Source organism: Phalaenopsis equestris, unplaced genomic scaffold (assembly GCF_001263595.1).
Source record: "Phalaenopsis equestris unplaced genomic scaffold, ASM126359v1 Scaffold000002, whole genome shotgun sequence".
NCBI lineage: Eukaryota > Viridiplantae > Streptophyta > Magnoliopsida > Asparagales > Orchidaceae > Phalaenopsis > Phalaenopsis equestris.
In genome coordinates this window covers 41,616,518-41,630,797 of record NW_018164444.1, presented here as the reverse complement: position 1 = coordinate 41,630,797, position 14,280 = coordinate 41,616,518, and the positions used below count along the sequence as shown (strand labels likewise).

General features: G+C 35.3%; 1 protein-coding gene across 1 annotated transcript in view; it reads left to right on the top strand.

The window, feature by feature from the left end:
- Nucleotides 1-370: 370 nt before the first annotated feature.
- The window catches only part of LOC110017968, a gene marked incomplete at its 3' end in the record, with an annotated part of 29,134 nt that continues 15,224 nt past the window's right edge, over nucleotides 371-14,280 (top strand). The window contains 5 exon segments of the mRNA XM_020715157.1: nucleotides 371-731; nucleotides 1,099-1,656; nucleotides 4,414-4,513; nucleotides 9,188-9,256; nucleotides 9,516-9,627. Coding sequence (XP_020570816.1) covers nucleotides 1,334-1,656; nucleotides 4,414-4,513; nucleotides 9,188-9,256; nucleotides 9,516-9,627 — 604 coding nt within the window.

Sequence of the window (14,280 nt, the reverse complement as noted above, 5' to 3'; positions counted from 1 at the left end):
CTGCCAAAACGCAACTTACCCAAACATGCCACGTGTATTTTCAAAACGCCATCGCACTAAATAAACTGCCCCAAACGGATCCCAAATCTATGCAAAAGAGGACACATAAACATATTAGCACACTTGATGTTATGATTTAAACGTATATATAAATATATCTAATATATTATTATATACATAACTATATGATTTATTTTATTTTAAGCTAAAATGAGTCGAAGAGTTGTTCATATTTGGGCTGTTTAACTAAGCTGACAATTAGCTGTTTGAGAACAATTTTTTTTGGGCCAACTTCCAACAAAGAGTGGCATTCTTGTAAATCTATTTAAGAACGGGTCTTTTACCTACAATTCCTAAAGAAAGCGGCGGGACCTTGAGCGCTCACCGGGTTGCAGAGAACCAGAAGAAAGAAAAACCAGACGTTTGAATAGTAAGACAATTGGTAGAGAGAGAAAGCGAAGGACATAAATAGAGGTGAGGGGGGCTGAGAGGAGAGAGAGAGAGTGAGCGTCTCTGTGTGAGAGAGATTGGGGGTGGTGGAGAGAAGTGTCCACAATAATTGGCATCGAATGCTGGAATCGGGAATCCCACTGAGTCAGATTTCGAGAGATCTGCTGCTTTTCACCGGCGCTATTTAGGCCAAAAGGGGAGTTACCTTTCTTCGTCTGCAATTCCGTTGGAGAGGGGCGAGGAAGCAGAGAGGAAGCAGGGAAAAGCTGGGCCGATGAGAGGTGAGATGGTTATTAGGGTTCGGACTTGTTGTGTTGCGGAGGCGGACGGGATTTCTTACTTTTTTTGTTGGTATTTATCTAGGGGGATGAAAGTGGGTGAAGAGAGACTTCTTCTTGATGGTTTTTGGGGGATTGGATTAGAAAAGTTTATGGATAGGGTTTGTGATTTTGCTTCTGCCAACTACAACTGGAGGATTGTTTTTTTTTTTAATTTATTTTGAATTTCTTTTGGATAAGAGAAGACAAGACCAATCGTCATCGAATACAGATTTTGTCTTTGTTTGCGACTTGTAGGAGTGGACTTAGTGTAGAATCTGTAATAAATACTGACTTGATTTTGTCTGGTTTCCTGCTTTTGGTACTTCAGGTTCGACGGAGGTTGTTATAGCTCACGAGACTGGGCAGCCATACCCCGACAGCTCTTACCTCTGTTTTTGACTCGTTCAACTTCTATAAGATTAAAAAGTTTTAGGATCGTTACGAATCAGAAATTGCGCAAACATTGGCGTTTTTTAGGGAAGCGAGCACCTGATTGGTTTCCAACATAAGAGTTTGTAAAGTTTTTGTTGTGTGGAATGAATTTGTGTTTCTGAGATCTTTTCATGATGTATGCGGCAGCAGATTCGAATATGAACTTTCAACATGGGGTGCTCCCTTCTTCCTTCTGCACTCAGCATGTTGGTTCTTTTCAAACTGGGGCAATAAGCAGCACAGCTGGTTTGGTACAAGGAGAGATTAATAGCGCTGCAGGCATGATGCTGGCTGGAAACTCTGGTACTTTGAACAGTGGATCTTCGATGTTGCTGGAAGGAAGTTCTAACGGAAATTACCATCTTGATCTCCTAGCTGGTCTCAAGCATGATACAGGTCTAACAGCTGATTGGTCCTACAAAGAACAGGCACTATTGAGTCACGGGCTCATCCAGTAAGTAGCATTTCAACACTACATTTTGCTTGTTTTCATCCGATTGTTGAATTGATTCTTTCAACTCTTGTGGTTTTGTGTGAGAAATTTTAGTTTCTTAGAGAACACTTATCAAGTGGGATATGCTTCGTTTGATCTATCAAGGTGGTTTTGTGGTGTTGGACTGCATGATCACCTTTGGAATTTTTGGTCGGTTTTGTGTTGCTGGTGGAAATTCTTGAGCTTCTTTGTGCGTTGATAAAACTCCACCTTAGATAATAATATATTATTGGTTTACTAATAGAAGTTTCAAGGTATGGGGTTGGGATGGCTTTGACAGCTTGTATACTTGGCTCCAATCAATCATCCAAATTAATTACACGAAAATAACATTTTTTTTTGGGAGACAAATCTGCTGGAACTAGATCAATTTCTAAAAAATAGCATTTTTATTTGATTTTCTGTGGAGATCTGTTCACCATACTAAAAATGTCTTCCAACATTTAGAAAACTTTCAGAATGGAGTTTTATGGTTGAATTATGCTGGTTGTTATGAAGCCAAACATTCAGGCTGAATTATCATTAGAAAATATTGGTGGATATTCTTTTGGCTATTATTGACAGATATTTCATTTGTCAAAATCTATGAATTGATTGTATTACTGGCAAAAATTTGTTGAACCCTGATGGTTTAAAAAGAAAAAGGCTTCCTTGGATTCAAGCATCTATCATTTTTACACATTTAGAAAATGCACATTTATCAATCAATTTGAGTAAAGTGATATAAAATAATTAATTTTTGATATTCTCACTAAAAAATAAAATAATGTGCAAGCAGTTAAGAATAATATAATTTCACATGAAGTTTATTTAGAACATAAATGCAGTTATTATAAAATTGTACATGCTATTTATTACAAATAGAGACTCATGTCTCATCTCAATTACTTCCCTCGACATGGCCTTTGCTCTCAATCTCATCATCCTCTACCTCATTCTCAACTTTATCTTCTTCCATGTTTTTACTAATATGGGGGCCAACAATAATTTGTTGAAACCATGTTTTGATATGAGCTATAATTTGATGAAACAACTCATCTTCAACTTCATCTTACTCAGCATTTCAATGACAATATATGCCTCTGTATCACAAGGCTGTTCATAATTGATCTACCAAATTTATACTAATATGGGGTCCAAAAATCGAAAGCCATTTTTTGATATGCATGGGTTTGCTCATCATCTACTTCATGGTGACAAGTGGAAGCGGCATAATTGTCGTTAGTTTGTTTTAGTTCATGCTCCCTATGTGATAGCCAACATTGGTATTTTGTTTCAAATATCCTTCAATATTATTTTAGGTGACATCATTTCTGAATAAAAAATCTTGGTTCCTGTGCTTAGAATATGGACACCTAGGTTTTTCTTTGTTAATGAATCAATGATGTTGACATGCCATGCGGCCCATATGAATAAGAACAATATAAGAAATTTAATTTTTAGTTCTTTTCACCCAAAATCAAGTCTATTATGCATCTATGAATTTTTTATATACTTAATGTGTAATTTGATATGTCGTTAAATTATTTAAATCTTGAATACTGGTTTTAAAAATAAAAAAACCTCCTAAACTTACCTTAAGTGAAATGAGCTTCATCATAATTATGAGAATGAACAAGTGCTTATCTAATTCAATATCTCGAGACAATTCAAATAAACTTTAATTCGCAAACTATCATCCAAAGATAAAACCAACAAAATTACATGCCTAATTAACATTCTCTAAACATAATTACTTACATTTCCTTGGATGGAGTTATAAACTTATAGTTCAAGACATTGATGACTTTGCTTGTAGATGAGAATCAACGAGATTGAAGAAAGATGAGCCACAAACTCAAGTGGGGTGAGGAGGGTCAACAAAAGGCACGGGACATGATTGGGCCTTTGTGTTAGAGAAGAAGAATAGGAAGTAATGGATTCACCGAAAAAAGGAGCAAGACCAGAGATTGAGGTGGTGTCAAAGAGAGACGTGCCTAACATTCTATTTGAGAGTAGAGATGGGCAACGAAAAATGAAAATGAGAGGACTCGATTTGGGACAGGAAAAATTACAAAAGTGTCCTATGGATTACTTGGAGAATGCTCTTGCTAATGATAAGTTGATTATTTACAAGGATCTACTGTAAATAAAATATTGCTAGCGAAAAGACTAGTTTTTATTTAATCATATTTGTTGTGGAAAGCTGTAGATTCAGTGTGATATCTTCCATGTATTTTTGGCAAAAAATAATTCTTATGTAGTCAAATGTTTCTTGACTGCTTCCCTAACAAAAACTTTTCTAGAAAAATTTGGTAGCAATTATTTGCGGCATTGTTTTAAGAGCCTATTACCATAAACTACACTGCATTCTAATAAAATGCTAAACAAATTATTTGTGATATTTGTTTCTTTATGATTTTTTCAGTTATGAAAAATTTTCAGCGCCTAAACTTATAGCTTCCTAATCAGCAACATAGCTTAGCAATGCCTCTAGTCGTTCTGCTTAACTCATAGAAAATGGCAGATGGGTTAAAGTTATTAACTTTTTTCATGGTGGCGGCTTGACGCACTGTCCTAATGTGATACGGAACTATTAAGATTTTAAATTAGATATCAATAATTTCATCTTTTGTCTATTCTGACTAGTCTAACTGTCAACTTGTTTTTCTAACCATTTATATTTTCCTAATTTAATTTATACTAAAAGTGACAATGCCTTCCCTGTGAGAATCTCAGGTATTCCGATCAACCTACCATAATGAAATATATCAAGATTGCTGCCCTTTTGCCAGATAAATCTGTAAGGGACGTTGCATTGAGGAGTAGTTGGATGAGTGTAAGTTTTTCTTGTCAATATTTTATAAGAATAAATAGTTATTTTTCCTTTTTGTTTCTTACCAATTTTTATGGTTTATATTTTTAGTCTATAGTTATGTTATATGTTAATGCAGGATTTTTCGTGAATTCATTCCAAATCCTAAGACTTCAGGGGCATGAAAAAACAATGAAAATATATAAATAATTTGTAACCTTACCACATAAATATAAGAAAACAAATGAGTTAAGGTCATCCAAAGAGGTAAATTTGGGGGATTCTCCTCTCCAATGATTTTCCGATATTTTTATATTGCCTTATTTGAGCTAATATGATGTAATAAAAATGGTAAAGTTTTATGAGTTTGCCCCTCCTAAAAAATGGAGAGACACTATTCTATCGCTCTCGCCTCTTAAGATGAAAAATCTTGGTTCTGTTGATGGATGTTTATTTGTCACATATCCTTGAACCAATACTTGATCCAGATCTTTTATTTTGATTGCATTAATTATCACTAATTGCACATCAAAATTGTTAGATATGACTCATATACCAGATAAGGGACAGATGTTAGAGCAGAACGGAGCGAGCGAGTGTTTCATTAAGGGTTGTATTTATATATAATATGGGAACCAGACTTTTACTTCTGGAATAGAAACCGTCGTTCTGCTCTCGAGGAAGTAGGCACATTGCTGAACCTCATTAAATCTCTGTGTTTTTCTTGATTTATGTCGATTCTTGCATTTTCTTTGCTTTAATTACTCTACAAAAATTGAGAACATTCCAAAGATGAAAATCAAAGAGGATCGATTCAGAATATGGATAAAGGGAAACTAAAAATTGTGGAGAGCCTCAATTCTAGCTGCCCTCATCAAGCTTCACACCCATTTAAGGATTTAATTTGCATAAGCAGAAGAGTGTTGAGGTTCTAGAACTTATGGACCTATGAATGTATAAACATGTCATTAAGGTCTTAGTGTGCCCATTTCTGGTATTAAACATCAACAATTTTCTTTTCTTCATCCTCACGAGAGAATGAAAATATTTTAACGGGCTCAAGTTTGCAAGCATAGTTGTAATTTTAAATTTCAAGATTAATGGTCTGTTTGGGGCAGCTGCAACTTATCCAACTTATTCAGATAAACTGATAATCTGTCGATAGCTGGCTATCTGTTTGGTTTGTGCGTTTCGAAAACAACTGATTCTGGATAAGGGACAGATGTTAGAGCAGAACGGAGCGAGCGAGTGTTTCATTAAGGGTTGTATTTATATATAATATGGGAACCAGACTTTTACTTCTGGAATAGAAACCGTCGTTCTGCTCTCGAGGAAGTAGGCACATTGCTGAACCTCATTAAATCTCTGTGTTTTTCTTGATTTATGTCGATTCTTGCATTTTCTTTGCTTTAATTACTCTACAAAAATTGAGAACATTCCAAAGATGAAAATCAAAGAGGATCGATTCAGAATATGGATAAAGGGAAACTAAAAATTGTGGAGAGCCTCAATTCTAGCTGCCCTCATCAAGCTTCACACCCATTTAAGGATTTAATTTGCATAAGCAGAAGAGTGTTGAGGTTCTAGAACTTATGGACCTATGAATGTATAAACATGTCATTAAGGTCTTAGTGTGCCCATTTCTGGTATTAAACATCAACAATTTTCTTTTCTTCATCCTCACGAGAGAATGAAAATATTTTAACGGGCTCAAGTTTGCAAGCATAGTTGTAATTTTAAATTTCAAGATTAATGGTCTGTTTGGGGCAGCTGCAACTTATCCAACTTATTCAGATAAACTGATAATCTGTCGATAGCTGGCTATCTGTTTGGTTTGTGCGTTTCGAAAACAACTGATTCTGGATAAATGACTATTTCGCCCCTGTTCTGGATAAGCTGCTACCTGTTTAGATTGTGCGTTTAAAAAACAACTTAGTTACAGATTTTTGGTTAATAAAAGACCGTTTACACATTATAAAATTTATTTTTGAAAAAATTATTTTTAAATTATGGGCAACATAAATTGTAAAAAAGTAATTTACATTTTACAGTAATTTTAAAATAAATTGAATGAAATTTAAGAAAAAAATAAACTCAAACAGAAGAAAATATGCAGGAGCTGAAGAAACTGAAGTGAAGAACTTCTTATAACCCTTACTTTATTAGACAATTAGCACAAAATATAAACACATATATATATAAATTTGTTGCATGACAAATTTGTAATTTCACAACAGTACATATTTGTTATTATGACTTCATCTAAAATAGAGTTCAAGTTACCAAATTAAAATCAAAATACATATTGAAACTATAATTAGTAATAAGAATATAACATTCAATTTAAAATGCAAAAGTAATATCTCCTGAGAATCGTTGCTCGGTTGGTGCACGACCGAACCCCGAACAACATTTTGAGGTTGGGAAACACTTGAACCACAAGTGATTGTCTCTGACTGTGACACCGTGAAACCCCTTGCAACATTGCCCGATTGGGATAACGTTGAATTTGAAAGGTTGTCTGTCTGTCTGAAGAAGCCGCAGTCGCCCGATTCGTATTTCCACATCAGGCACATATAGAACGGCCGCCCGTAGCTATGTTGCCGGCGTGACGTTAGTAGCAAGGACAACATTCTGCAACGACACATCATTTGTCCGAACTTTTCCGGAATATCTTGAGCTCATCGTCCTGCAATTATTAAAAAAGATAATATATCAGTAAAAAAATAGAGCGGTTTCCCAACTACACATCACTATGTAGCATGTCCAACTATTTTATAACATGTGGCTCTTTATAGCAACGGTTGCCCATGAAGACATGGACCATCCAAGCTGCCCTTAAAATAGAGAAACCCCAAATATTCTCCACCTTACATTTTCAGTAAAATGGAATGGTGGGATGGAAGCCTACCTGCAATAGTTAACAAAGATTTTAAACAAACTATTTTCATAACAAAAATTGCCTTTAGAAGGGAAGATGTAAAAAATAAAAGAAATGCATGTATAAAACAAAAATTTTTCTGTTTCTTTTCCAAAGACAGTTCCAACTAGATCTAGTTCCAACTAGATCTATTAGTAGATCTATTAGAAAAACTAATGTCCATCATGTATGTAAAAATTTAAGATTAGCTGTTAGATATATAAATTCATAAGAATTGAGTAATATGTATGCAATCTTCCATCCCGAATTTAAGAACCTCTTTCCCATATGCACACACACATGAGACAGTAAACTGCAGGGTGGCTAGGAATGCCCCTTCCTTCCCTAAACTTCGTATAACCATCCATAATGTTTTTAAAGTTACAAAAATGTTTCCTACAACAACCAAATTTGTAGCTATGTACAACATTTAAATTTGTATGTATTCTTATACAAGACTAGTAGATGAGGGTGGAGATGGATTTTAAGAAAACCCAATAATCCATATAATGTCATTCTGTCAGATGCATAACAAGCCGACTCCATTCCAATATACCAAGAGCAAAGAATCAATCAATATTGGCAGCTACAGTTTTCTGAAATGTGATCTAAAATCAAGCAGGAGTGCAAAATACGAAGGTCGCTACAGGCAGGCAACATTCTTGAAAAGAAGCAAGCACAAAAAATTCTGACTCGGCGAAAATCTTTCACGAGGACTGCAACTATTTTGATCTTCTTCCATAACACATTCTGACTCGTGCTTACTTGAAGGGATGAAGTGCATAATAGGCTACGGAAATAGTTGGAATCCCTTCAAACTACTGTCCATCACCATTTTCAGAAGGGAAGATGGCATAATGAAGATTTTTCAAACTACTGTCCATCACCATAGTTGGAATCCCTTCAAACTACTGTGCATAATGAAGATTTTTCTAACTCCTCAGCTGGCTACAGAAATAAGTTTATAATGCTTCTATTATCAACTTTGTTTGGCTTGCTTGGCAAAAAGCAAAAACAAGGCAGTCCAATTAATATGGAATTCCACAGAAACTGCATTCCTAAGAACAACAAAAGGATATCAAATTATTCAGAAATACAACAAACAAAGTAAGAACAGAATTCTGCTATCCTTCCTGCCAGCACTTCTTAAACTACCAAATTATGGAAGCGACGGTTGCCGAGAACAAAGTTCTGAGGCCGTCCAAGTTGCTCCACACGTGGCAGTTTTTAATAAACCTTCCATTCATCGACACAACATATTTAAATTTGAAACAGAAAAAAGAATTCATAAAACCAACATCGGCACAACATATCCAGCTGAGGAGTTAGAAAAATAACGATTTTCAACTGATAAGTCCTCAAATTCTCAAGCAAACGTTTGTCTAACTTTGTTTGATTTGGCAACAGCTCAATACCAACTCAAAAAGAATCCACACGAAACCTGCAGTGCAAGAGCGCAACCGATTCGAAGCCATTCAACTGCACCTCAAAGGATCTTTTAAAATAATAATAAAAAAAAAATTCTAATCACAATTAAGCTCAATATGAGGTAGCTATCACTGAGCCAAACACGATCAAACAGTTAGGGTTTGCAATCAGCACTCATCTACTAACCTAATTTGCAATCAGCACTCGTCTTCTCCAAATAAATAATTAAAAATGAAGTTATCTTTTACTGCGCTGTGTAACTGTGGCTTTATGCTGAATTGAGTAAAGATGTGCTTATTTGAATTAGAATCTGTGATTATCTAACCAGACACTTTTTTTCTTATATACAGAGGAAAGAAAACGTGAAACGCCGTAGATATGAAGATTATTCTACAGGAAGGAAATGTAAAGATAGGAAGGTAATTTTATCATACCATAAGTTATTGAAGCATTTATCCCTATTAATAAGTAATATTTGCTTTTTAATGACTTGCTATATTACAATGGTGTTTCATGCTTACTTGTTTGTTCCAGTTCATATGATGAAATGAAATTGGAAGTTACAGTTTTCCTAAAATAAATTTCTGCTTTAAGATTACTCATAGATTGAGAGACCTTAGATTATAAATCTCTCTTTGATTATCACCTTGCTTTGTTTGGTTATGGATGCTTCATCAGGAAAAGATGGGGGATTCTTTCACGAAGGTGAATATACTTCCGTTTGGCCGCAATGTTGGATATCCTTTTTTGATGCACCATGGGAACAATAACAATCATTTTCTTAGTGAAGGTGAGCTAAACAATGGTTGGCTTCTAATCTGTAATGTCTTTTAATGTGTTACCTCTTGCACTTTATATTGCAGAAGATTCCATAGTACAATCTGGTCATTGTGTTCTATAATATAATTTCTGCCATTTATTTTTTTAATCTTTTAGATTAGGCAAGGAAGCATTGAAGTTAATTAGCTGTTAATTTTGGATAAAGCAACCAGTTTAGTATGAATTAAATAAATTCCTAAACCATTATGTTAAAGCATGTGGCGTTCAAGTTTATATCTGCTTAGACATGGATTTTGAAGCTATTGATTGTGGGTCCCGAAAATTCAACGACCGCTCCCCAGAACAATTATCTGCATTTACTTTTATATTTTTTGTTTTGAGAGAGCTTTGTAGGGTTGAATTTTCAAAGCAGATTGTATTGTATATATGACACTACCCAGAGATTACGCCCTCGTTTAGCGAGGGTTTTTTTGATCTGGGGTTGGAGGTTTTCCATATGGTTAATTACCTTACCCCTCCCGATAACGGGTGAGCACTTTTGATTAAGGCTAGTCATTAATAATGAAGTATTCAATATATAATAGCAGCAAACCTAGGTCTTTAAATTGTAAAATTCACCACTTGAAGCTGGTGGGGGAATGAAGACGAAACCCGATCGAGATTCCATGGTTTCGTCATCTCAGGCCGTCGTGGTCTTTGATCTACTAAGTTAGAGGAGGTAGTCGCCCTAATCTGACAGAAGGATTCTTGTCAAAAGCCATGAGTTATGTTGTCCAATATATTCTTGTATATATGGGGAAGATGTTTGTCTAAGGGCACAAAGTTAAGTCGACCTTAGCTAACAAAATGATTTATGCTAATAAATTGTACTCTAATGATTCAAAACTCAAAGAGTAGAAATCCGTTGGGGAACATACGGGCTGCGGTCGTGACTGTAATATAATGACGTCATTTGGCGGCAACTGCTTGGTCAGAGGGCTCTGATTGTAACCGTTATTTTGTGGTGTCATTTGAAGACCAAACCACACATACAAAAGAACTTAACACACGTCCTTACTGACATACAATTACGTTGATTGTAAATATAAGGATACATTTAATATGATATTAGCTTTTTGTGAGCTGAAGTCAGTTAGAAATTTGTCACCTTCGACAAACCGTTGCGGAGGGTGGATGAGGTTTTACTTTAAGTTTTTATTGATTGATTTTTGCTTGAATACTTGGTTGGTTATTTTAAAAAATCTTAATCTAAAAGATTGACTCATCTGATTGAAATCTTCAATAAACACAACCATCATCGGGCATTGACCATTTTTTATTTAAAAGGGGCATTAAATTTTGTCAGTTTAGACTTTTAAGATATAAGTCCAGCCAACTTCTATTTTTTTATGAGGAGAATTAAACTATCTTGGTGATTTATAATTGTAAATTTTTATTTCAGGATTTGAATATTTATTAGAGTTTACTAGACTCGTCAACTCTAGTCCTTACGAGGAGGTGGATCAGATTAATGGGGTGATTTGAACTTGTAATTTCTTATATTATGATTTAGACATTTATTAGGGTTCATTAGACTTGTCAACTTCAATCCTTGCGAGGAGGATTGTACTAGTGGGGTATGACTTACAACCTTATCCTATAGACAAAACGAACCAATTATTCCGCGCAACATTCTCGAACCTGGTATTTGAGCATTCAAGATATTGGATGGAGCACATGTGGGCATTTAACATATTCATATGTTTGAGCTTTTTCAGCTGGAGCATTTAGTGTCTTTAAGGCAATTTATATGATTTAAAAACACGAATTAAATTAAATAGCTTGCACATAAGCTTTCATTTTAAGCATTTTACTAGCTTTTTTTTTTGTTGGCAGACAAGTTGCGATTCTGGTGGCGCTAAATTTCAAGTTTTAAGAAAACTCAATGTGAATTATACTTGGCCTCTAGGAGCCTAAGTTCGAAAAATTTAACTTTAACTCGATTTTCAAACTTCAGGAGCGTAAGTCCGAAAAGCTTGATTTCAAACTATTTTTTAAGTCTTATTAGTTTATAATTTAAAAATCAAAATCTTAACATTGTAAGTTTTAAAAATATTTTTTAAAAGATCTAGAACTTTAACATTTAAAACCTAAGAGCTTAAATTTAAAAACCCAAATTTTAAAGTAATTACCTAAAGAGTCTAAATATTTAAAGCCTTAATCCCCTGATATTTTAAACCCTAAGAGCAAAAAAAATTGAAAAATTCAAGTTTATAAGTAATTATAAAATTTGAGTGGTGTTTTATTTTATTTTGAAAGTTCAAAATATCAAACGTTTTTGTCCAAATTCACTGAAAATTTCGGCAGCCTCTTTACATCGACTTCCGTTTGGGGGTAGCAGAGTATGCCAACTTTCCCAACTATCTTAAAAGATGAGTCAGTCAGTGTTGTGAGACACTGTAGTTGGGGAATAAAAGTGCGAACTTAACCCATGATCTTAAAAGACAGCGGGATTTCAATGTACTTACACAAAAGGATTAGCTCTTAAATTAGCATTTAAGTGATATTTTTTTTCTCCTCGAACGGTACTCAAATCCCCATGAACGAGTACTCACTTTCCCATGAGTAGGTGTTTTAAAATTCCCATTTTTTAAAAAGATTTTCCGAATTGAGTCAGTATTTTTCCCCTAACAGTACTTAATTTTCTCAGAAACGAGTACTCGTGCTTTCTCAAGTGGATAATTATAAAAATTTCTCTGCTATCGCTCCAAAATATACCTTTCGAGTCTCCATGTCATTGACTGTGAGTATGATAACACAATAAAATCAAATTTCAACATTACAACACACACACAATCTATATATATATATTTATATGATAGAAAACAAGAGAGACAAAAAGTGGCTAGGGTTTTAAAATCATACTCAAAATCTCATTACAAGAGTATATATAGGTACAATCTGGAAAAGACTAAACTACCCTTAATTGGTAAAGTAATAGAAATACAAAACTATATCTAACATCCCCCCTCAAACTCACGATGCATCGAGGAGAATCATCGAGAGTTTGCTAATCAAAAAACAAAAACGTTGAGTAGAATGCGATTTCGTAAACACATCAGCAAGTTGCATGGAGGAAGAAATATAGGGTAAGGTGATGGTGCCATGCTGAAAATGATGACGAGTGAAATGACAATTAATCTCAATATGTTTGGTGCGCTCATGAAACACTGAGTTGTGGGCAATTTGTGTAGCATTTTTTTTATCACAGTACATAGGAGTTGGGCTAGAGAAAGAGACACCCATATCAGAAAGTAACCAACGCAACCAAACAATTTCTGCAGTGGTGGATGCCATGGCACGATACTCAGCTTCGGTAGAAGAGCGAGAGACAACTTCTTGCTTCTTACTCTTCCAAGAAATGAGAGAATCTCCTAGAAAAATACAAAATCCTGTGGTAGACTTACGATTGGTGGAATCACCACCCCAATCAGCATCAGAGTATGCACGTAATTCCAATGAGGAAGATGTAGGAAAGAGAAGGCTCTGAAATTGAGTACCCCGAAGATATCGAAGAATGCGAAGAACTGCTGCCCAATGAATTGTAGTAGGAGAAGCAACAAACTGACTGACAACATGCACAACATAAGAAATATCAGGTCTAGTGATGGTAAGATATACCAAGCTGCCAACAAGTGTACGATACAAAGTGGGATCGGACAAAGGAACGCCATCAGAAGAGTTATAATGAGCATTAAGCTCAAGGGGAGTAGCAGTTGTCCGAGTATCAGATAGACGAGCTTGTTCAAGGATGGTGCCAGTATACTTAGATTGGGAAAGAAGATAACCTCTAGGGGAATGAGCCACTTCAATCCCCAAAAAATATCGAAGAGTACCCAAATCTTTCATCTCAAACTGTTGAGCTAATTGTAATTTCAATTCTGCAATCCCATTATCATCATCGCCAGTGATGATCATATCATCAACATATAGGGAGAGAATGATACGACCATGTGAGGTGGTTTTGAGAAACAAAGCAGTATCATGTGAGCTAGAATGAAAGCCAAGTGATGTAATCACAATGGAGAACTTTTCAAACCAAGCTCTAGGAGCTTGTTTAAGTCCGTAGAGGGCTTTCTTTAATTTACAAACTTCACCATGATTATGAGAGACACCTGGTGGAGGCACCATGTAAACTTCCTCTTGAAGATCACCATTTAAGAATGCATTTTTAACATCCATTTGAGAAATATGCCATCGATGAATAGAAGCAACTGCAATAAGAGAACGAATGGTAGTCATTTTGGCAACAGGAGCAAATGTTTCTTCATAATCTAGACCATATTGTTGAGAAAGTCCCTTAGCAACCAAACGAGCTTTATATCGCTCAACAGACCCCAGACTTCGTTTTGATTTTATACACCCAACGAGAACCAATTGCACGTTTTCCTGGAGGAAGAGAGGTAATGTCCCACGTATCTGTCTTTTGCAAAGCATAGAGTTCTTCTGCCATAGCTTGCTGCCAAAGAGGATCAAGAACAGCCTCTTGATAGGAGGAAGGCTCAGACAAATTGCGAATGGAGGTTTAAAAGGAAGCAAAAGAATTAGAATAAGTAGAGTAAACAAAATCTGGCAATTTAGTTGACTTACGATCACGGTGAGGGTACCGAGGAAGAGGAGGATC